This window comes from Columba livia, chromosome 1, assembly GCF_036013475.1.
Source record: "Columba livia isolate bColLiv1 breed racing homer chromosome 1, bColLiv1.pat.W.v2, whole genome shotgun sequence".
Taxonomy (NCBI): domain Eukaryota; kingdom Metazoa; phylum Chordata; class Aves; order Columbiformes; family Columbidae; genus Columba; species Columba livia.
In genome coordinates, this window is record NC_088602.1 from 99,046,081 (window position 1) to 99,071,388 (window position 25,308).

The 25,308-nt window shown below is 36.7% G+C and overlaps 3 protein-coding genes across 12 annotated transcripts in view; 1 reads left to right on the top strand and 2 right to left on the bottom strand.

The window, feature by feature from the left end:
- The window catches only part of CASK (calcium/calmodulin dependent serine protein kinase), a 210,326-nt gene that overhangs the window by 88,175 nt on the left and 96,843 nt on the right, over window positions 1–25,308 (top strand). For all 10 annotated transcript variants that reach the window (XM_065069882.1, XM_065069924.1, XM_065069896.1 and 7 more), the window contains exons 4-5: window positions 1,814–1,891; window positions 3,176–3,248. In XM_065069882.1, the coding sequence (XP_064925954.1) occupies window positions 1,814–1,891; window positions 3,176–3,248 (151 nt within the window). The remainder of the gene's footprint in view (window positions 1–1,813; window positions 1,892–3,175; window positions 3,249–25,308) is intronic.
- Window positions 3,278–12,759, bottom strand: GPR82 (G protein-coupled receptor 82). Its single transcript, XM_021286539.2, has 2 exons — window positions 12,464–12,759; window positions 3,278–11,249 (listed from the first exon to the last, which is right to left on the bottom strand). Exon 2 carries the CDS (start codon window positions 11,214–11,216, stop codon window positions 10,209–10,211), a length of 1,008 nt encoding a protein of 335 aa, XP_021142214.2. The 5' UTR covers window positions 11,217–11,249; window positions 12,464–12,759; the 3' UTR covers window positions 3,278–10,208.
- Window positions 19,861–25,247, bottom strand: GPR34 (G protein-coupled receptor 34). The gene is made up of 2 exons (XM_005501661.3): window positions 25,122–25,247; window positions 19,861–23,414 (listed from the first exon to the last, which is right to left on the bottom strand). Exon 2 carries the CDS (start codon window positions 23,394–23,396, stop codon window positions 22,257–22,259), a length of 1,140 nt encoding a protein of 379 aa, XP_005501718.1. The 5' UTR covers window positions 23,397–23,414; window positions 25,122–25,247; the 3' UTR covers window positions 19,861–22,256.

The window sequence follows — 25,308 nt, forward strand, 5'->3', positions numbered from 1 at the left end:
TTTTTACATGCCTAATGCTGATAGTCTTTAAAACACACCTGATGCATATTTGTGCTTTTGAGATCAACAGAGTTCATCATAATGGAATAAGACTTTGAAACATTACTGCTCACAGTCTGTAGGAATTTCGAATATCAACGTAATTTAAACCAACTGAAAAATATTCGCAACAAAAAAAATTCAAACTGTTACTTACTGTCACAAAATTTAGATGAAAAATGCTGGTGTGTGTAAGTGGGAGGTAGAAATACATGTTGAAGACCATTCTGATTATAAACACCTTATTTAATAGAAAAGTTCATGTAAAGGAATAACACTCTTGGCTCAGTGTCTTAGCAACTATTGATACCACTAAAAATATTGAGTGCCTTTGAATCTTTATTCATAAGTAGTTTTCAACAAGTCACAGCGAAGTCAGTCTTCTACAGCGTTTTGCTGCTTCATGAGAATGACACCTCCTAATTTTTGGTAGTTAATCGTACATTTTGTATGTTCTGCGGTTCTTGCTGTTGCTCAGGTTTCAGTTTTGTTTCCCATTTAGCTGAAATAAATTGTTGGGAGGAAGCACTGAAAGGGAGATTGACATGAGGGTTTTTCCAAATGAACCTGCTAAACCCAAATTTATGCATGGGGATACTTTTTAGATTTATTTGGGAAATAAAGCTTCTGCACATTGCTTCTGACTCCTTAAGCAGAAGTTTTGCATCACAGGTGTGTAGCAAAGCAAAAGTGATTGCATGCTGACATTCCTGGTAGCTTACCAAAATGGCCTTGATAATGTTGGCTTTCCAGATACCTTGCAAATTCTGCTGCTTTTGTTTTTTTCCCACCCTTGAGTCTTTGGTGGAGAGGAAAAAGAAAAGGTGTGAAGGTTGAAAATGATGTGTTACAATCAATATTTTTGCAAATGCCTTGTTAAGCATGAATTATGTGATTTTTATTGTTCCTGTTAACTCCTGCTACTCTCTCCTTGCCCCATCAAGCAATTAACGCTTTTAGATGTAAATCTGCCTTAGGTTACTTACAGGAGAAAGAAAAGGAGGGCAGTTATGCCACACCAAGCTGCTTTGGTTTTAGATAAATGGTGGTCTAATTTTAGCCTAAGTGCTATTAATACATGTGCATCTAACAGTGATGTACTACTCTTTGTGGGAAGTTAGGTTATCAGAAAGACTACAGGCAATTAAGGAGGAAAGAAACAAAATATCAAGTATCAGAGCTAATGATATAGTATGTGTGCTCTCACTGTTTTCAGGGGCCTTCAGTGAGGCTCTGAGGTGTAAAATATCTTCTTGGCCCCTTAATTATTCTTATAAGAATGCTAACTGGAAAGATTATACAACAATTCTGGAGTATTTTTTAAGTCTTCAGTTTTAAATTTGACTTGAATAAGGTTTTTGTATAGCTACAGGCTTTATTATGGAGTTTCACTTGTAATGTTTAGGAACACAATGTAGTATCATGCATTAATTGGTAACTTGCAGAGCCTTCTTGTACAGGGTGTTGACTTTCTGCTGTCTTGCACACCTTGTTCAATGAGCAGTTTAAGCAGTAGAAGAAATGTTTGGTTTTGCTAATGTTTTGAGAGAACTGGTTTATGACCTGAGGGGCATAAAATGGTTAACCTGTGGCAAGCCATATTCTATTAGATTACCTGTTAAATGCTGTTTTGGTTAGTAATGCGTTGCATGTGTATCCAGAGTATTTTATGTAATATTTATATAAGTGGAGTAGATAGTGGGGATTTTGAGCATTTTAATGTAATTCATTGTAGTTATCTGTCTTAAGCATTTTCCCCTCTTTTTACCTGCAGTATGGATGGAGCAGATCTGTGTTTTGAAATCGTGAAGAGAGCAGATGCTGGATTTGTGTACAGCGAGGCTGTAGCCAGGTATGTATTTTTTAATTAATCCTACACAATAAGTGGAAAAGACTGGAATACACTGTTGTACAATCTGGTAGCTAAAAGTTGAAGTGCTATAAATAATCCTGTTTCCACAGTCTGAATGCTTATTACAATAATTAGCATAACAAAGGTAGAATTGTGGGGCATTATGTCATTTACTCATTGTAAATTTGGATGGGATTATTGAATAAAAGAGTATTTCACATCCAATACATAATTCTCTGTCTTTGGCTTTTATGAATCTGTCATATAATGGCATTAGTTAGCTTGCCTGACAGGTGTAAGTTTTATTGCTCTTGCTAGATGGAGTTGCCTTGTTTGTTTGTTTGTTTGTTTATGGTCACTTCAACTTTTCACTTATGAGTTAAACTAAAATCAAAGAGTCTATGTAATGGCAGAAGAACAACTAAACCAAATGTCCTAGTGGCATGATAATTGAGCTCAAAGCACATAAGATTCTTTCTTTGCTTTTCTCTATACTGTAGGTTTTCTAGCGTTGTAGAATCCAGGTTTGAAGAGACATCAAAAGGTCTCTATTTCAAACTCCAGCTCAAGGCAGGGTCAACGGTGCATTTGGGTCATACTGCTCAAGGCTTCTTTTGGTGGGGTCTAGAAAACCTCCAAGGATGGAGATTCCACAGCCTCCCTGGGCAACTTGGTCTAGTGCATAATTATGTTCCTGGGGAAAAATGCTTCCCTATAACCAGCTGGAAACTCCAGAGAACAAGGATCACCTCACTTAGCCCATTAGTAACGCTCTGCCTGATGCAGCACCGGATGCCGTTGGCTTTCTTGACTGTCTACTGTGGTCAGGAATCTGTTAGCAGATCCTTTGGACACAGGGGAGAAAGAAATGAGTCTTCAGTCTGCATCAAGCAAATCAAGATGTTGATTCTATCCCTTTCCAGATAAATCAGGCATTGATACACACTTTTTTCTTTTTAATGTTATTTTATTAAAAAAAAAAGAAAAAAAAAAAAAGGGTCTTGACCTCCTTTTCATATGCAGAATTATTGAACATTTGAAAACTTGAGAAAATGGCAAATGCAGATTTTTATTTTCTAATTTTCCTTGGCTTCAATCAGAATAATCATAAAACTTTAGATTTTATTATTCATTATTATAAACACAAACTCCATTCTACTGAACTCTGGATATTTAAGTTGGTTGATTAGTTTTCTATAGTGAGACTATTAAAACTTAGTTTGTTATATGTGTGCAGCAATTTTTCCTGCAGGTTTGTCATGTATGATGTCTTTGTTTTTTCAGTCATTACATGAGACAGATATTGGAAGCTCTACGTTACTGTCATGATAATAATATAATTCACAGAGATGTGAAGGTAAGGGGCTTTAATTATTTTCTTACTTCACCACAATAATTCAAAATACTGAATTCTAATTTCTGTAATTTAGAGGAAGGGGGAAGCTGTAGAAAAGGAAGCTATATTTGCTGAGTGTGTGGTTGCTCTTACTGTGTCATGTAAGATTAAAGCCTATCTCTAATTCCATCACACAGAATATTTAGCAGGTCTTTGTTCACAGATTACATACCCATTTGATTGCAACTTTGCATTGTTGAAAGTCGGTTGAATTTCTAGTTTTTGAATTTATTTTGCAGCTTATAGTTGTTTTTATTGAATACTGTCCTTAAAAATAAACCTGTTCAATTACATGAGTAAAAATTTTTAATGTATCAGTCTACAGAAATGTAAACCAACAGACCATTTCATTTTGGTAAAAGCAGTGCAGAAATATAACTATACAGTTTGGGTGTGGAACACATTAAGCTAGCTGCAATATTCCAGCTCTAGATGTCACTGTAGACATTGCTTTGAAAGGAAATAAACTAAATGAACAAATTCTGAGTGGACGAAAGTGAATTAATAAAAATCTGTAAGGTTAATACAGTCATACTTCATCTTTTCCCCTCTTAAGCTTTCTGTGAATGTTCTTTTGAACTGCAAAATATTTAATCATCGTCTCATGGGCAGGAAAAATTGCACCTTATGGAATGATAGAGTCATAGAATCATTGAATAGTTTGGTTTGGAAAGGACCTTCAAAGCTCATCTAGTCCAACCCCCCTGCCATGAGCAGGGACATCTTCAACTAGATCAGGTTGCTCAGAGCCCCGTCCAGCCTGGCCTGGAATGTCTCCAGGGATGGGGCATCTACCCCCTCTCTGGGCAACCTGGGCCAGTGTTTCACCACCATCATTGTAGAAAATTTCTTCCTTATGTCTAACGCTGAATCTCCCCTGATTTTGTTTAGAATGGTTACCCCTTGTCCTGTTGCAGCAGACCCTGCTAAAAAGTCTGTCCCCATCTTTCTTACAGACTGCTTTTAAGTTCTGAAATGCCACAATAAGGCCTCCCTGGAGCCTTCTCTTCTCCAGGCTGAACAACCACAACTCTCTCAGCCTGTCCTCACAGCAGAGCTGTTCCAGCCTCTGATCATCTTGGTGGTCTCCTCTGGCCCCTCTCCAACAGGTCCATATCTTTCTGCACTGAGGCTCCAGAGCTGGATGCAGGACTCCAGGCAGGGTCTCACCAGAGCAGAGTAGAGGGGCAGAATCATCTCCCTTGACCTCCTGGCCACAATTCTTTTGATGAAGCTCAAGATACTTTACTTTTTTCCTATGTAGTCTGTTCAAGGTGATGTGTTCTCTAAATTTTTCAATTGCATCAAGGTTTATCTTTTAGTGGAAAAGCTTTTGTGGAGTACAGGCAATTTGAGAAACTACAAATCAAGTAACACACTGGTCTAGCATTTGACAGGAGCAACATGGAGGAAAAATCCCCCAGAACAGAAAGGCAAAACACAGTTCATGCACTAAAGTTTTTGCACTGCTTAGACATCCTGGTGCCAACTCAGAAGTTAGCAGGTGACTTGCGTATAGTAAAAAAAAAATAATAATAAAAAAGAAAATAATTCATTTCCATAGCAAGGAACACAAAATCCTAAGGCAACTATGCACAGCACATGATTTACAAAGCAAGTGTCCATCTACTTTCTGTTAACCGTTCAAATAAGCTGCACTGGTGGCCAGCTCATCAATCAGAAGATGTGTTTTCTGACTGGCTTGGCAAATAACTAGAATATATCAACGTCCTGATCAGAAAGCACACAGTTGTTGAGCTTGAAGTAGTACAAGCAGCATGAATGTACTTCTCAGCAAACTTGGTCTCCAAACACACAGCAGTCATTTAACAGTACACAAGGAAAAGGCAGGACAAAACAAGAAATGGGGAGTCTTAGATAATGAGCACATATACAGGAACGGACATAAACAAGGGGAAAAAAAACCTACCACCTGAAGAAACATTGAGGAATGAATACTGAAAACTTTATTCTTGCAGGCTCTTCTGCATTGAATGAGGAAGTGCACCTTAGAAAAATGTGGCCAGATAGTACACTTAATTCTACCTCTGCTACTGATTTTGCAGCCTTAATAACCCTTAACAATTTAATACCTAACAACATCCTCACAAAGCAGTTGCTACTGGATCTCAAGGTTCCAATATCTTCTAGAAAATACATGAAAAGCACCATTTATTACTGACTATGTCCAGAAAGTATAAAACAGGTTCCATGGCAAAGTGAAAAGAGCAGAAGGAAAGTAACATGCAAGACATTTCCTGTTTTGGATATTCAAAGACTGCAAAGAGAATATGGTCTTAAAGAACAGTTTCTATTCTGGTTGTTTTTTTATATGGTTGAATATAAACTTCCAGAAACATACGCAAATACATATGTACAATCCTTACTCATTTTCTAGATATACCTAAAAGCAGAAGAGTAAGAGCCTTAATCTCAACAGGCAAAATCTGAAGTGCCCAAGTACAAGTAGTTTAGTCAATGAAAGAAGTGGTAACTGAGTGCGCTCTCAGAATTCATACAGTTAATTATGTTTTGTATACTGCATAAATCGGCATTCAAATCCATTGACAGATCAGGTCTCAAGTCACTTGGACCAACTGAGATTTGTACACCACACACAGAACAGTGCATAACTCTTAGTCCTTCAATCTAGAACAAATGTTTTTATTTCCAGTCACAGAAACACTGAACTGAATCGTAACAGCAGAAAAGGCAGAATCCGTGTATTTTTGCTTTAGCAGTTTCACCTATTTATATGATCATATGTTGGAAACAACCATTCATACTTACTGAGATAAAGCTATAATAAACATTTTGAGTGTCTACATTTAGCCAACAAGCTTGCCCTGACTCCAGTTGCACACCAATCATTTTATTAATCACAAAAACGTATAGAAATACTTGAAACTATATGGAAATCACAGAACAAAGTTGGAGTGTTTGGAGTGAACTAAGGGGAAAAAAACCCAGGAACTAGAGCACTTGATGTGATTAAATTACTCTTGTATCAGTTATATTGAAATGTATTTTTGTAACAAGGTTACACAACTATATAAAATGCTATATAAGCACCACAATACAGGCTAACTGAAGGTTGTAAAATCTTTTGATGTTTTACTAATAAAAAACATTCTATTTAAGTTATTGCAAAAATGAGGAGGTGAAAAAATCTGCAATAAACACTGAAGAAATGCACTTCTTATGTCCTCCTTCATAACATATACAATGCTTAGGCAGTCTATTTCTTGAGTGCAAAACGCATTCTACTTTCAGTAACTAGCATGAAGGTCTTCTATCAAGGTCAGGGTTAGTCTGTCCTCTTACTAAAGGTAACTCAGTGAAACTGTCAAGATAAGGCAATATTTTCCATATGCTGAGAATATAACAACTCAAAAATATTGAATACTGACCAAATGTGACTGTGTTAAATGCACAATGCTGCTTTAGGTACTTTACACCACATTAACTGCCACAGGCACTGGAAGTATTATAGTTCACCTACTTATAACAAACCCACCACTTTGGGGTTTTAAAACCATAATTATTAAAATAATTCTATAGCACAGTACTTAGGCAAGTTCAGTGATCAGTGGTATCCTTTGCAGTTCAGAGTTGCAGAGGCATACGATTAATTTTTGTCCTTCTTGAAGAAATATTACAGCTATAGAGCACACTTTGGCTACTTGTTTTTAGTCCCATTAAATCTCAAGGCATACGTTATTGCCTGTAATAAATGTGTTGTGGCATACAAGGGAACCATCTTCACTTGTGTTTATGTTAAGAGAAAAACCACTTTAATGCAGAGTTAACCCCATTTGTTACTTCCTTATTCCTGATTATGAAGTCAGAGAAAACGTTACTTTGCAGGACAGAATATAGTGAAGTGAAAAGCTGGAAGAAGGAGATAAACCATTTTCCTCCTATTTCTTTGTCCTGATTTAAAGGTCCTCTCCCACTCATCAGTTTCAATTACTATATTAACAAAATACTTTCATTATTATCTAATAATGACAGTTCAAGAGAAAGCGCCAGCAGGTTGAGGGAGGTGATTCTGCCCCTCTGCTCTGATGAGACTCCACCTGGAGTCCTGTGACCTTATTGATGCCTTTCAGTATTTAAAAGGGGCCTGTAAGAAGGATGGAAACTGGCAGGGCATTGGGTGATGGTTTAAAACTAAAAGAGCAGAGTTTCAGGCCAGACATGAGGAAGAAATTTTTTACAGTGAGGGTGGTGAAACACTGGCCCGGGTTGCCCAGAGAGGGGGTAGATGCCCCATCCCTGGAGACATTCCAGGCCAGGCTGGACGGGGCTCTGAGCAGCCTCCCCTATTTGAAGATGTCCCTGCTCATGGCAGGGGGGTTGGACTCAATGACCTTTGAAGGTCCCTTCCAACCCAAACCATTCTATGATTCTATCTATCATTTTTTGGTACTATGTAGAAATGGTGGAGTGAGATCTTGCTAAGGGTCTTTAACAAAGTTTCATCTGTTTTCATGCCTTTTTGATAAATGCAGCACTGGAGAATAAGTGGTTGTGACTAGAAAAGTGGAGAAAGAACAGCTTAAGTCTATGCTACCATCAGAAACTGTATTAAGAAAAACATACACAGGCAGGCACTTTGCTGAGATATCCTAACAGCTGCAAATATGTTCCCTATAAAATGTATTTAAGGAAGGACAGAAGTAGCGGATTCTCAGTTTGGTCCTGTGCAAATTATAAGAACACATTGGTAATGAAGAGCTTTGCTTACCCAGACTTACAGCTATTAATCACCATGCCATCTGGAGGACCTAAACTGCTCTGTTCAGTCCTACTGTGGGTAGTTGGCCTTTGGTTGTGTTGTGTGGTCGAACACCCGCCCGCACAAACAGGTTTCCCATGCTCAACAGCTGTGTTCACAGAGCAACTTTCCTGCAGTGCTTTGTAGAGCTAGAGCCTGAAGCTGCCCACTTCATGTTTTTCCATAAGTCTTGTCCTAAACATCACATGAGAATCCTGTTAAAGAAGCAGTCACTAAATTCTAGTATCACAGGTAACATTGTATTAAGTAAAATACTACATTCCTGTGATTTTCTGTCTTTTTCACTTACATCTTTAGCTTCTGCAGAACACAAAGGAGCTGTTTTGGGGTCACTCTGAGAGAAGACCTACTCTTTTGTGTCTGTGGGCACTTAGGTCGATGTAGTGTACTCGTGGAACTCAGTGGCAAGGTTGGGAGGGCAGAATTGCTCATGAGATTTCCTTGTGAACTTTTGAGTGACTGGTGGGACTTCTCAGAATACCTATTATTTTATAGCACTTTTTACACTAAATAAACTCCTCTTGATCTTAGTTGCAGACAAGTTTGTACAAGGGAAAAGACCGTTATGTAATCTTAAGTGTCTTCTACAGAAATGATACAGAATAATTGATATCTCTACCTTAAGTCATCACAATATTCTAACTTCAACAGCTAAAAGAAATCCTGTTTTGCACTACTCTCATACTGTTAAGGATCATTAACTGTTTATCATTGAATATATTTTGTATACCAGTAAATAATAAAGATTTACACACAGAATTTCCCTCACAAGATTAGACTAGGAGTATGGAAATTCCAGTAATTTGTTTTGTTGGGTTCTTTTTAATTATAAGTAGTGCCAGAGGTTAGAAACAACTGCATTTCGTCCTTTGTTCTTCATTGGATATTGTACATTCGACGGTGTTGCAATTTATAGATCTTTTGTGCTTTATGCACTCTTCCGCAAATGGTCTGGGTTTGAACATTGTTGTGAAGGAGGTGCCTTCTGGAGCAGCATATGTTAATCCATCTTTGAAATGGAATAAGTATGGGGCACTTTGGGGTGAGTACAGTGGCCTGAGTACACAAGGCTTGCGTACATATAAGGAAGCCACTGCCTCAGCTGTTGAATGTGACAGCTGTGGGTAAGACTGCAAGGAAAATGGTTCCTGAGGAAGCAACAGAGCATGTATAAAACCTGTTCTTCTCAAACGTCAAGTAAAATCCTAGGCCATCAGAGTTTCTCTTCCTCTTCACCTTTGCAGGGTATGAGTCACCATTGAATCTTTCTCTTCAGGGTCACCTTGTTGCAGATGTAGTTTCAGTAACACTGTGGCTATGATAGGAGTTGTCAGAGCAGGGCTCTAAAGTAATTAAATCTTAAATCTGATATTTCTGCTAATTTAGTACAAAGCTGTAGTAAAGTTTTTTCTGTGAAGGCTAGAACAAAAAAAAGTGTGTAAATTCTTAACACACTTTTACTCCTAAAAATACAGTTACTATAGCAAAACCCTGATATGATGGACATAGCTAAAGTAAATAGTAACATTTTCAGTAACTTTAGCATAAGTTGTCATCAAGAACTTTTCTTTATGCACTAAAGAGTTTAGGTACCTTGTGGTGCATTCCCCATGAAAAAAATAAAAATCAACCTTCTACCCAAATACTCTCGAATAAAAAATACATGCTAATCTTGAATGCATTTTGGAGCTTTCTGTGCCTGCTTTCTTAAGCCTTTGATACGTGATTAAGCCATTCCATAGAAAACATCTGTGCTTTGTTTAGCTTTTTTTGTAAGGGAAACCTGTGTCCAAAACCTGGGACAGTTTTATTGATTACTTCAGCGTAGTTGCTACCTTCTTGCTTGATTATTAAGGTAGAAATCGTTGTCGGTCAGTCAAACAGAAAATGATTTTGCATTGCATGGATAAAGGAGTATTGCACAGTTCACTGTATAAATTACTTGGATTTGTTTGGATATACACATCAGATTTATTATGGCTACTGCTGATGTAGCAAGCAAGATCATTTAAAACAAAACACAAGTATTATTTTATTTAAATATTTACTATTTCATATCAAAGTCTGGTTATAGGTAATGAATGTGTTTACTGTTACTTATATTCTACTAAAATCTTTCTTTATTCCCTCACATTTTGGGATTCTTCTGGTGTGGGTTTTGTAAACAAGCCATACAGTCTTTTCCTAAATGTTTTATCTAGCAGAAGGGTTATGACTGGATCTAAACTACTCTTAGCAGCAGCAAGGCAAGTAAGGAAATTTTTAATTTCCACTAGATAGTTTAACATTGGGCAGTCATTATTTGTAAGTAATACATAAAAAATTGGTCTAAAAATATGATATGGAAGAAAGCAGACAGTTAATATCATTTGGATGACAAGAATGTTTCTTTTCACCGTACTGTAAATTAGATGTTTTTCTCCAATACAGCTGTTTTTTTGTATTTTACTCAGATGTCTGGTAAGACAATAGTATGACAACAAAACCGTCATAAAAGATATAAAAAAACACGCAGTAGCAAGAGAAGCCGCAATCATTGCAGTAAATTCACCAGCTTCTACCTTCGTGTTGTAGCATCTTTGAAATTCTTCCATAGTCCTTTCCAGGACATTATATGTTATAGCTGTTGCTGTTATGCAGAGCACAGTAAGCCATATAATGATGCACAAATATTTAGCAAATTTTGGCTGACGAAACTTTTTAAGTACACATCTGTAAAAGTTTTCATTAACTGCTTGAGAATATTGTGCATCACTGTTTTTCTTCAGTGTTGCGTACTGACTTAGAGCGATTGAACATAAAATTATAATTGTAACATACATACTGACGTGCATAATGAGAGTCCCAAGGTGATTTGTTATGCTACATGCTACAGAGTCGTAAGTCCATTGGTACCCTCTTGAAAAATAGACAGCCAGAAAAGGCATTGTGCTGCATACAAGTAAATTTGCAGTGACAAGGTTTGCCAGGTAAATGTATTGTGTTCTTTTTGTGGGTGCTCCCCTTGAAAGTGTCCAGGCAGCGAGAATATTCCCAAAAATTCCAGCAGGAAATAGGGAAGAGTAGATGACTGGTAGAACTACAGTAGTAGCTAATGATGGCTGAAGAAGACATGTTGAATTTCTCATTTATGCCGGTATATCTTGAAAATTTGGTCAGAGCTGAAACACAATTAAAAGGATTATTCTTCTGAAATGTGCATCTAACATCTCTTTTAGTCTTTTCTCCTGTTGTAACTGTTCCTTTTTCTCCCTGACTTTTCAAAGTTACTAACTGCTGTTTGTCCTCTGGGGTAATCATCTGGAGTTTGCGTGAGGTTAATGTTTGGGTGTTCACTTCCACTCAGATTTTGTGAAGAAGAGCTGGCTGGTGTTAAACCCCAAAGATTTTACATACATAGAGTGCAATAAAATAAATGAGGAAATGGAAGGTTCAGGCTAGGGTCTGGCAAAGACTTGTGTGGTCTCAGTTTATTCCTCAGTCTTCTGGAACATCTGTAACCTACTTTAGTAACCACTTCTAGGCTATTTTAAGTTAAATAAACAAAATAAGTGCAAAGTATTACTTTAATTGCAGAAATGCAGAGGAGTATCCTGTGCCTCCATTTAATTTCAAATTAAACTGTGCATCATGCAGGAATCTGGGTAGATGTGGTTATTTTGTGTTGGTGTCTGTATCTAATGTCCCTTTGTTCAGAGTTCTAATCTTAGATGTACATTTTGCATAAACAATTCAGTCTGTATTTCTAAACATATTAAATGGTAGTTGAAAACTGCAATATCTTTTTTCCAAGTTGTTTTCAATCTTTTCTCTGTTTCTATGCTGAAAATAAGAAACTGAAGCTCTGTACAATGACTGCCTATAAAAACTGGCATTTCAACTTACTAACCTGTAGTGAAGAGACATTTTATTGTTGTAACGATACTATTTTAGTGAAGTGTATCCCAGTTAGCTTTTGTTCTATGTTGGAAAAATTAACTGATTTCAAACTTACAGATTGATAATATTTGTTTTTTTTTTTCAAACAGCTATAAGTAAATGAACTCAGATACCAAAGAGGATTCTGTGTAGCTATGATAAAAATACCTAGGCACCAAGCTGATTAGATAGCAAAAAGTTGTACAAGTCGTATTTAAAAATAATGCTGTAGGCTATGTTTAACTACTTGCAAATTAAACTTACATTTATAGCTGTTGCATTTTAGTGTACGCTAAGTCACATATGGATTGTTGAACAAAAATGTATTAATTCTTTTATTACAATAAATTAAATTCACAAAGCAATTGTTGAATTCAGTCATTTAGAAGTCTAATGGTCGTTTTTGTGCCAATGCCCAAATTTTGTCAGGTAAAATAAGCAGTAGTTTTAAGCTTACCTATGCAAGCTGCACGCACTTTCCTTTGCAGAGAGGAAATTTTTCTGTCTGATGTCCTTTTTATCTCCACTGCTGCAATGAAAAGGATGATATTTGAATCTGCAAAGTACAGTTAAGAATAATATCTCTCTGACATAAGTAGGTTTTCAGAATGTACACTTTTACAGTGTCAAACAAGATGAGTTCAGACAAGATGATGTTGTCTTTGCAAAAAAGACTTTGAAATTAGATCAGGATGCAGGTCCATTAGAGGTACAAGAAGAACGAGATAGTGTGGGAGAGTGATTGTAATGTTCCTTTGGTCAGGTAGGTACGGCACAGAAACACCTTGAAATCCTTTATATAGTTATTTCCTCTTTTTTGGGGGGTGGAGGGTTTGTTACTGTCATTTTCATTAGGACTGCCCACCTTCAGTGAGGAAAAGTCGCTGTGTTCTGCCTGCAAGCTTGTATTTTCAATGACATTTAACAGTTCTTCAGCTCCAAGAGCTCCCACAAAACTGTCTGTTCCTGAAGCTCCCATGCAATAACACTGTATCCATGTCTGTCCTCATAGGAAGGACCAAATGATCACATCTTGCATGTCTAGTGACGTGATGGATTGTGTGGAAGCAATTTACAGCTGATGCATTCTGGGCATCACTTGGGGAAAACTGGCTGTGTCCAAGAAATACAATATTTTATACAAATCATCCAAAAGTGTGCAAAGAACAATTTCTTTCCTCCCCAGGAAAGATTTGATCACAGATCATCGAACTGTTTAGTTTTGCAGAACTTGAGACCTTTGAATTTCCTTTTGTCTGATAGAGCTGCGGTTGTCAGATAGGGCTTTTCATCAGCTATAAATAAATTGCTTTATGAGAACAGAGGTGATACCATATAAAAACTTCTGCAATTTTGGTAAGGTTCTCGTTTTGTTAGATTCCCTTGATGTTTTGAGCATACACTGTGAGAATCCACCCCAGTGATCATCTGTCAGTTTTACTGTTCAGTCGTATTATTAATTTTATAGTTTCTTACTAAAATGATGGGCATACATACTGGCCTATTTGGACTACATAGTGTATGTAATTTAAGATTAAATTTATATGAGGGAAACTGCCTGTGGAGTATTAGTAATTAGTTTGTAATGCTGTCATTAGTTTGTATGTACTTTAATTTTTGTTCCTGTTAGATTAGTTATACCTTGTTTTTATTTTTTCTACTTTTAGATGTATAGTTATATTAAAATTTCTTCTAACAGAAAGAGTCTTGTATTAATTAAAAATTTAATAGTTTCTTAAGTAGTCTTAGAAGTCCTTGTTACTATGTTATTCCATCCAGGTTTAGACACAAGAATGCGTAGCCTGGAAATTTGCTAAGAGGAGACACGCCAAAACCATGGTGTGACCAATTCCAGTTAGCAGGGGTTTTTTTAATTATTATTATGTGGTTGGTTGTTAACTGTATCCTGTAGTATTTATAACTTGATGACCATGATTCTTGCTGTAGGAAGAGATGCAGCATTTTATTCTGAATTACTATATTATAATAGATTATTGTAGTGAACTACAGTCTATCAGATTTCATTTTGGAACTGAACAGTGAGATGAGTAACAAAGGAATGGGATATTGTAAGATAAAAATAAATAAGTAGAGTTACAGTTAGTTCTAAGCTATAGTAAGCACCTCAGTGAACTATTTCCATCCACCTAACTTATAAATGGCATATTTTATCTAAAATATATTTGATTATATTCAAATAATGCAAGTGCATCTTTTATGCAATTCACTCTTAAGTTCTTCATAATGACCTTCACATGCATTCTGTGCCTCAATGATTTGTATTTTCTGTACTCTTAAGCCATGTTCACTTTCTAATTTTTACATGTTACTAGAGTTTATGTGCCAGTCAGCAGCATAGTTGCATTTTGCCATTCTATGCAGATAACTTATTTTATGGCCCAAAGGCACAAAACCAGGGAAGTTACCAGTGGTGAAGGATCTATAGCCAGCCATTTATAAGCCATACATAGCCTGCAATGTAATATATGACAGGGTGATCCACTTGCAGGCTGCCTGGCCATTTCCTTTCCCCTCCATCAGCCTGAGACGATAGAAGACAGCCCAGTCAACCTCATATCTCCTTGTGCCTGTCACAAACCAAATGGGAACTGGGCTCTTCCTGCTGTACAACAGAGTATATATAATGTGTTGGCAGCAGTTGCTTCTTGTAGTATGAAAGAAGGTGGTAGCTCAGTTACCCCTGGCTCCTGTAGCAGTCCTGGCGGTCTCCGTGCTGCGGAAGGCCCGAGAGATGTGCTCAGTGTCTGCCTCTCAAAGGATGGAAGGCAACTGCTGAGGATAGGGCACAGAAAAGTGTGCCACCCTAGGTACAGATACTGTGGATGCTGAAAATGAATCATACTGAATAAATATATAGCATGCATCAGACGTGCAGCAGCCTTTAACTTGAAGTTTAAATTCAGGTACTTGGAATTTGGTCTGCTGTATGGCATTTAATACCAGTGTAAGTCTCTAAGATGCACTGGGTACTACACAAGTGCAATTCATATTTTCTTTCCAGAAAAATCGTTTACCAAGTAGCTTGCCGGGAACTTTGCCTTTTGGTGCTTAGTGTTGTTGGGGATTTTTTTTCTTAGACATGAAAATTGGAAGTTTTCTTGGCTGCATAAATTCTTAAGATGCATGCACTACGCAATAACCCTTTGCAGTTGGACATCTGTGTCAGGAGGATTGTTGCAGAGCACCGTGGTTCCTCTCTCCCAGCTCTCCAGCTTTCCATGCAGGGGTCGCCCAGTGTGTGCACAGTTCTTCTCCTGGCTTGATGTAAGGAGCATTTTAGCTATAGTCAGCATATGTTTTTAATATTTTAAGAAGTGCTCATCAAAACAAAATAATCTAAGCTCATGTTCAAATCTACCCAAGTTGAGGCTATGCTGAATCAGTGAAAATCAAATATTTGACAGATTTGAGCTGGGTTTGTGTTTGTTGTTCAGTAATGATTTTTCACCAGTTTAAGAGCTGCCTTTGTGGTTCAGCAAAACAGACCTAGAATGAAAGCTTTTGTGTTTTTTGATGAATTACAAGTGTACATAGTATAACTCTGTGGCATACTTAGAGATACAGGGTTAGGGATATATTGCTCCCACAGTTTCAGTTCTTTGCCTGTCATAAAATAAGCAAAAGTGTTTCACAGGTCCTGGATAGATGTTTTACATAGACAAAAACCAAGCTAAACAATGTCTTTTTAAGCAGGAAAACTTAGCTTGAAGTTGACAGTACTAACAAAAATAATCTTCCAACATTTTTCTAGTTCTTTAGTGCTAAATACATTGCGTTTTTTCCCAAATGGTATTTTTGTGCAGCTCCCAGAGGTACCTCTAACTGTATTTGCTTCTAAAAAAAACAGTGGCTGATGATTGGGCATGATTATTTTTACTTTTAACTTCAGAAATCAGTCTTTAACATGAACACTGTTGATCAACATAGGCAAATAGGAGGCTTTCTGCACCATATTATTATTTTGGGGGTTTTTTTCTAGTTAAATATGTTTTTGTTTAAAGGGTTTTGGGATTTCCAGGTTCTTCTTAAGCTTGTGTGAAAACTCAAAGGTAATAAAGCAAAAATAAAAACATAAAATGTGGCAGTAAAAGCAAAACATACTTAAAAGGTAGATTTTGTTGGCTTCAAGCTGGGGAGTTGTGGCTGCAAAATGAATTCCTTTATGATAAAGGAACCAGGACTTACCATTTACAAACAAAAACAAGATAACTTTTGAAGGTAGCATGTACCAGAATATATTATTGTGGTATATTTAAATAATTGATTCAGCTTGTGGAAACACAGGCTTATAAGTAAACTCTAGCTTTTTTCTCCTCATTTTGTTTCTCACTTTGCAGTACTATGGTGCACAATTAGCCACTTCTCTGCCATTTATGTGTTTATTTCTACACTTTCCCCTCCAACTCTGCAGTTTGAATGTTAAGGCTTTTTCTAGCTTCGTTCCTTCCCCCCCAATTATTCTCACTCTCGTGATGTCTGTGAACAGCTCCCATGCCAGGATTTTTCCTACATATTCACTCTGCAAGCACTGCATGGTGACAGCTTTGTAGCATCTTCTCTGTTCTCTTGGATTCCACAGAGCCCTCAGTAGTTGGAGTTTAGTGTAACAGATGGAAAAAAGGTCGGCAGAAGGTTCCCAGTGCTATGGAGAATACGTTGAAAATATATTTTTGATTGATGGAACATTATCAATGAGTTCTTTTTTTCCTGTATGCTTTATTTGTCCTGTGCAACACAACTCTGCTCTCCACCCTGATTCTGTATGTGCTTTCAAGAGAGAGCATTAAATCAAAGCACCCATTGTGTGAATTTTCAAGTTCCAGGAATAATGTGACTCTCATTTATCAGTGATGTAAGTTGCCCTTCTCTTTTATAGTTTCATTGACTGATGTTGTGAGGGAAGTTTTCAATTACATTTTTCCAAGTTGTGCTATCAAAACAGTTGATACTTGTCTGCCCTCATGAAAAATAACAACTTTCAGGTTAAAACTGTAATTACGGTTAATTTCAGTGTGAAAATGAAAGTTGATGTTGTGGTTTAACCCTGATAGGCAGGTAAGCCCCACACAGCCTCTTGCTCACTCCCCTCCAGTGGGATAGAAAAGAGAATCGGAAGGGTAAAAGTGTGAAAACTTGTTTATGATTTCTGTCCCCTTCCTGTTCTTGTGGCTGCTCTGCTGTAGAACACACTGCCTCTTCTGCTGCTCCCTCTAACACGCTCTGGTCAAATCTGTTGTTATCTCGAAGCCTTTAAGCCCCACATTGGGTGCCAGAAAGGGTTGCTGTGGTTTTAACCCGTTAGGCAGCTGCAGCCCAAGCAGCTGCTCACCCACTCCCCCTCCAATGGGCTGAGGGGGGAGAGCTGGTAGGGTAAAAGTGAGAAGACTCGTGGTTTGAGATAAAAAGAGTTCGGTAAGTTTAAAGGTGAGGGTGTGGGGACGACGATGGCACCAAGGAAAACAAGTGATACAGAAATCTCCACTTTCTCATGCCCAGCTGACCTGTGCCCAGCCAGTTCCTGAGAAATGGCAGCCCTGGCAAACACCCTCCCCAGTTTTGATTGCTGAGCATAAGGTCCTGTGGTTTCAGATATCCCTTTGGTCAGCTGGGCTCAGCTGTCCCAGCTGTGTCCTCTCCCAGCCTCTTGTGCAGCCCCAGCTAGGGGGTGGTGGGGTGGGGTGAGGAGCAGAAAAGGCCTTGACCCTGTGCAAGCACTGTTCAAGCACTGTTCCATAACTAAAACATCCCTGTGTTATCAATGCTGTTTCTATCACAAACCCAAAACATCACTGCATATAAGCCACTGTGAAGAAATTTGACTCTGGTACCCCAGACAAAACCAGTGCTGTTGTTCACTCCAGCCAGGTGCATTTTGATATGTTTATGATTCAACTTACAAACTTGTTTCAAACAAAGGGGTTTGTTTCTTGACTTATATTTTGCATTCATTTTAAGGAATATAGGTATGACAATGTAGCAATTAATGTCAAGTCTAAAAGGTATAGAAGTGACTAGCCAGCATGAATACTTTATATGTATTTTGTAACTAGTATTTATTCTAATGAAGAACTTGTGGTCCTTTTTACATAGTAGTAGAGAGTTGGCATTTTGGTGTACCAGCTGAAGTCTGAGGATATGCTGTAGATTTCAATAGAGACAGGAAGTGATGTCTGTGCAGGTTATGTGGAGATGTGTGTTGAGATGTGTTTTACTTACAGAAAGAAGAATAAATAGGAATTCTTTCATGTTGGAATTCAGCTGAAGACTCAAATAGTTACTTTAGTTGGCCCCGCTAGTACTCAGGAAGCACTGCTAAGACCAGAAGTAAGAGACACTATTAAAGTGACTAATTATGTGGTCATTTGACATGTTGCAGTGTAACTTTCAGCAGATCTCCCTAGATGCGCCAGGACTGTTTGCTTTTCGTTGATACTGGCTTGTAGAGCCTGGAATTCTACCCTCAAAGTTGGGACAATTGATTGCAGAAAAAAAATAAATATGTTAAGATTAAATATTTTTGAAAAATAGTAAAGATACCTGCTTTTTTTTTTTTTTGGTCAGCAGTAATTGTTTCCCACATGACAGTGTTGTCTGGTTTCAGATCCCTTTTTGAGCCAATAGATACATCTGGTTTTTAACATCATGAAGCACTGGTTTACATAGTTGTGGAAATCTATAAGTATTTTAACTTGTCTGTTTGCTTTTTGGGGTGTGTGTTGTTTTGTTTTGTTTTCTAACTGCTACTCCCTTAATGTCACACTCTCACAAAGGGTATATAGTTATTCTGTTCCCCTCTTCCATACCATTCTTGACATTATAGATCTGTTGTGCTTCCTTTCAGGTTTTAATTTCTGAGCTGAAGAATTGATTTATTTAACATGTTCCGTATAGAATCTGTATGATCTAAATTACAGAATCTGTATCATCTGAGTTATACAATAGCACAATGATGACTTAACAGTTTTTTCCTCCTAGTTTTCACAGTCTGTATGCTGTTTTATTGCTGTTGAGCAATAGAGTTCTATCTTGAACTTTTTTAGGTTTGACTATCCTGAATAATCATGTGTTTGAAAACTTTGTTGACTCCTTACTCTCACTCATTCTGGACTGTAGTGTTCAACATATTTGTAAATGTATCCTTATGCATATTCTTGAGAAATATAGTAAAGAAAAAAGACTATTTATTTTTAAGCTTTTTTTCTGATTTTTAACCAGTTCTAAAACAAGAATTAACTTCTAACATCCTAGGGTTTCTTAAAGCATTTAGTAAGTGATCTTGCTGAAGTCCAAGTGTACCATGCCACTTTTATCCCAGTGCTTCTCAGCACTTCCCAACAGCTCCTCTGTTATTTTCTGGTACATATCTTCCTTCAAACAAATCTATTTGCTCTTCACTTGGGTACATTATACAGCCAAGCTTGTCCTGTTTTATTTGTCTTTATAGGTGCTGTGGCCCAATGCAAACATTAGACTGTAGCTCCTGAAATCTCTTTAAAAGATTTGGGTCATATTTGCTGCTTGTGTACAGAGGCTGGTTTAAGTGATAGATAATCCTGTATTGAAGTGCTTTCGAAACACTTTAATGTGCATTATAGCATGTAGCCCTGGGAAAGTGTTACTCTTTGGTATTTCTTCTGTTTTTTTCTGAAAACTTGTCTACTGATATGGTGCTTCTTCTCTACAATCTATGAAGAATGGTTGTCATGTAGAACACATCTGGTCAATGCAAATACATATAGGCATTTAAGGCTTTCCTCTTGAAGAAAATACTGACTGTCAAAATTATTAAAGCAAAAAAGCCCATGTAATACTATTCACATGAATGGACCAGAATCTTGTACTGCAAGATTTTTTTTCCTGTTGTCCTTCTATTTATTTAGTTTCTTACGAAATGATATTATAGTAACCAAGGAAATGTTACGTAATTTACAAAAGCATGCCCAGAATACTAAGGTGGCCTGGTTTTTGTCCTGTGGAACACATTTCTATTTGCCTTTGGCTTTAAAAGTCAATTTTATTCGTAGCATTGAAGCCTTGTACTAGTACTTGATCTTCTGAAGAGACCTGTGTCCGTTTTTGCAATTGTGCAGTGTCCATGAACTGCAATCCTTGTAAATGAAAATTTTGGTCTAAACGGAACACTTGCTTCCTAAGAACTTCAGAATTCAAGCCTCACCATCTTGTTTATGTTCATCCTGTCCCATGCTCCCTACCCCACCCCGGCCTGATGATGACAGTCATCTATCAACTACTCACAGTAGAAGAAGTACAGCCCATGAAAGAATGATGAGATAACATATGTATCTTTTGAAATGATGGTTTATAAGCTCCAATATATTTAGCAGAGTTGATGTAACTATGTAGAACTACTGTATTGCATAGGGGAATTGTAGAGAAGAAGGAACATGCTGTTCCTTGCGCTGTGCAGAGCCAAGACAGTTCTTACTTCAGTCTACATATAATACGATGACAAGACGATCGATGAAAGATCGTGAAAAAAAATATAACAAAATTATTGTGAGAATCAATCAAATTATTGTACAAATATCTTAATTGTATGCTGAAATGTTTAAGAAAAACTGCAGTTACCATCATACTTTACGAAAATTAAAGGTCTGTAGGAATCTGTCTCTTGAAGATGAGGAAAACCCACTCTTGGCCACTCACTGTAATTTAATATGTTTATACCCAGTTCCACCAAAACTGAATGGAGTAAAATCACATAAAAATTAAACTAAGTTTATATCTAACAGAGCTGAAGTGTTATGTTTACTTTGTTCAATAAGAGTTTTATGAGTAGCTTCTGTAAATCTACCCTGTTGTACAGAATTAGTAAAAATCCACAAGTTTTGACACACCGGCCATTAAAAGTCACATGATCCATCGAGAAGGTACTGGTAGTTGTATTATAATCAACTTCTTTACACCAGTTCACTTGTGCAGTATTGCTTCTATGCATTCAGGATAATAAATCTTTATTTTATGGAGTTTAACATCAGGTGACTAATTCATTTGCCTTTCTGGCCTGTCATGGCAGACATTTCAGTTGTTCTTGGCATAACTGCCTCTTTACTTGTCTTTGGTCTAATAACCCCCATGTTCAGCCCCCTTTTTTTAAACAATATTACAATTTGACATTTTTGTTTGTGCCTAAATACATTAACCTGTTTGGTTTTAATCTGAGAATGTAGTTGTATCTATGGGACATTGCTGTTACGTTGCTATTTACATAGCATCAGCCATTATCAAGATTATTTTAATCATGTGAAAAGAGAAGCTCAAGGCCAGGGAGGAAGCACGCAGCTGAAATACATGTCTTCAGAAATCCATAAGCAGAGCAGTAACTGAGCCTGAGCAAAGATCAGAGCTGGTGCATCAGGTTGGTCACAAGAGCTGATTTTTCTGTTCTGCTCTTTATGCTAAGCCCTGCAAGTGTATTTTCCGTGTTGAACTACTTTCTGTAGCTGCAGTCACCAAATTTGTCAGAGTTTGAAGGAAATCTTAGGTAACTGAAAATACCTGTATGTCATCTCTCCTTCATTAATTTCCAATTTTCCGAAAACATTACTTACTTTTCCTCAGGTGTTTGACCTTGACATTCATTAAGATGTTGAAAATATAATAAGGGGCTTAGGAGGCTCGAATATTTTAATTTTGCTGTTTTAATAAAACTAAGCGTATCTTCTGTAATTACAACTGAATTAATGGCAGGCATATTCTTCACCTCATTTTTAAGCAACTTGTTGCTAATTCCACAAATATTTCCTTGGAATGTAGTCCAAATGCTGATCTCTGAAACCTATTAAAAACCTATTAAAACCTGTAAAACCTATTAAAATCTGTAATGGTTTATATAGTTCTTTTGAATAGGACACAATTTACTTTTTGCAAAATGCATCTATTATTTACATATACAAGTTGGTAATATTAGTGTCTATATACAAGATGCCTTATACAGGTTCACACCCCGTTGTGGAAATCTCCTTTAAGAGTTAGTGTTCTAGTTTAATCCAGCAGAAGATGTCTGAGAACTTCCTATTTTGTTTTCTTGGATAAACAAGAGCAAAATACTTACAAAAAGCAACTTCTCGTTTTCACAAACAGAAGTAAGACTTCTCATTTTTTAACAGGAAGAAAGAGGCAGGATTAGTCACTATGGTATAGCGTTTGGTAATCTTCAATTGATGTCATGGAGTGACAGAGAAACTAGTATCCATTCATTTAAACAATCAAATCAGGGACTTCTTCTTTAAAGAACTTGAGTGTGGAGTGGTAGTAGATAATCGCTCTTGTGTGTATTGTCCAAGCTTTATTTCTGAAGTGCTTTCCAGAGCTAGGCCTGAATCTCCATGAAGTCTTCTGCAAATAAGTTGGAATACAGTCTTACGGACACTTCTGGACATTAGGAAATACATAACTGGGTCTAAGCAACTGTTGAAAGATGAAAATATGAGCATCACCTCATTGCATTTGTGAATGATTTCCTTCCAATAACAAGATGGATATTGTAACTGTGATGTAATGTAGACAAACCGGAACATATGGTAAGGAACGAAACAGATGGTGAAAATGAGGAGGACAATGAAGGAATTCCTTGCTGTCTGGGTATATTTTCCCGCATTCGGAAAATGTGCTCTTTTCTTTGAAATTTTCAGAAGGTTCTTGGCGATTTTAACATACGAAAGTATCAAAAGGAAGAAAACTATCCAAAAAATAATTACAATAATATAATTTATAATGGCTTCTGTCTTTGCATTCTGTTTACTTCGGTAATGAAAGCACATGGTAGAATTGCTGTCCTCTCTCTTAAAGAAAGATGGTGCAACTACTATTATAAATCCTGTTAGTGCAAGTGCCCACACTATGCAACAAATATGTATACTTCGTGTGGTGGTTAACATTTTAGGACGCCTCACAGACTTATTTATTTTTATATAACGATCTAGACTAATTAGTCCTAACAGTACTATGCTAATATACATGTTCATGTAAAACAGAGTTCCTACAATCTTGCACAAAATCTGTCCAAACATCCACGTGTTTTTGTTAACATGATAGAGTATTCGGAAAGGAAGACAGAAGATCAGCAGAAGGTCTGCAACAGCTACATTTAGCAAGTAAACTTGGATAGAATTCCGTTTCTGATGAATGCGCAGGAAAGCAAATAGGGCTATAATATTTCCAGCCAATCCAACGACAAAAATAATAGAGTAAAAAATTATCAAAGTAAGTGACAGCGAGTTGTCATCTATGGGGCAGCTGGCATTGTTTTGAATTTCCGAGGCATTTATGGCTCGGTTAGTTTGGTTACTCCAGAAGACTTCCTCGTGCGGAATAATGGTCAGCAGATCAGATGAAGCTGCAGCCATCACTTGTGAGGATATGTTCTGTAGGGATGCAAAGAGAAATTGTAAGAATTAAATTGCCATTGATTCCTTTTGATGTGTTTACTTGCTTTATTGTGCACAGTCTCATGTAGTATAAAAGACAATAACTAAAAAAAAGTAAATGCACCAGGTTACAACTGTGGCTGAGTAGAAGGAGGATGTTTAGCCAAATATCTTGATAAAATATAAGTCTAGAATAATCAATTCCCTGTTTTTCTTCATGTGAAGTTAGGCAAGAACAGATGGTACAAATACTCAGATAACTTCTTTCTTTATAAGTACAAATAATTTTTTAAAGTTCTGGTGTTAGGATTAGTCTTTCTGACATAGGAAACTTTTAAATTAAGATACAAAAATGGGTAAGCATAGCTAAGTGCTGATACAAAGTACATAGAAATCTATCAAAACAATTCTAAACTCATCAGTCTTCATTTTAAATAAGTATCCAGGATTTCTCATGTGCAGGTCACTCATTTGCAATTAGAAAAGCAATTGTCAATTAATATCTAGCTATGTAATCTGTTATAAGTAATGCTGTGAGTCAGTCCTGTTACAGTAGCTTGTTTTTAATAATCTATATCTTCTCATAAATTCAAATATTTTTCCCTTTTCTTGACTGCTCACAAATCAATATTATACAAAGAAACTAATATTAGCCAGAAATCACACTAATGCAGTAACAGATTGTTTTCACATCTTCCTTGTTTTTATTGTTTTCCTTGTTTTGATTTCCAGGTCTTTAATTTCAGTCAGCTTATTTTTGAACAGGAAGATACAATCTGGAAGATAAAAGTCACCTTTGACCAAAGAAGGAAAACCAAAATAGTGTGTGGTTAGGAAAGCAGAATCACCATGAGCTGTTTAGAGGCATTGTTAAGACTCATTAGTAATGATACAGCTTTTGTTCTCAATTTGTATGTCATAACAATAAAAGATTCCATAAATCATTTTATTTAGAATTTTTTTTTAAAGGGGCTAATCTCACAAAAAGATGAGAACTGGTTTTGGTACTCGGAACTTAGCTGTCCAACGACAGTAACAAGAAAAAAACAGCAAAACACTACCATATATATAACTTCAAAATAGTTTTTTCATTTGCACACTAGGTCTTAAAAATGCAAATTTCTATTTAAATGTGTGATACAGCTACAGCACTGAAAATGGCAGCACTGTAGGTAAAATTCTTAATAAGACCTAATGTACATACAAAGTCTGAATTACTTAGAGGACAGTCTAAAATATTTTAACATCCTCTGTTGGTTGATCTTACAATTGCTTTAAATTTATACAGTATGTTAGCAGTTTTAAAAATATTTATGTTTACATATTTGCCATTACATATTGTCAGGGAAGAAGTACTTTTAACAGTTTGATTTAAAAACATGATGCTTCCAAATGCATCTTGAAACTTCCATACTACTATAATTTCTTGTTTATGTTGTTTTTTTATAAAAATGTTTGGCATTGTGACTTGCATAAATAGTGACAAGTTTTAGGTCAATGCGAGACAAAAGTTTACTACATTGCATATCTCTTAGAAACGTAACTTTTTGCTACCATAAGTTTTGTCATCTGTAAGCAAGCAAGCATGCTTGAACACGGGTCTATTTTGAGAAAGGGTTTGAAGGTCAGTAGTACCTTTGGACTTAAAATAATTTTAAAAGGATTTTGTTCTATTATAGTCTAAGTATAAAAGAAGCCACTTACTGTTTCTGTATTAAGAACTTCTGCTGATTTTCAAAAGCGCTGGTGAAGTCAGGGAGGAGTAACCCGCAACTGCTCTTATTAGAAAGCTAAAGTACCAGCTTCTCTATGAAAGTGGTGAGAATCAGCTGACACAGTGCAATTAGCAACAAGGGGAAGTTTAACTAGTGTTGCAACTGTGCTTTTTTTA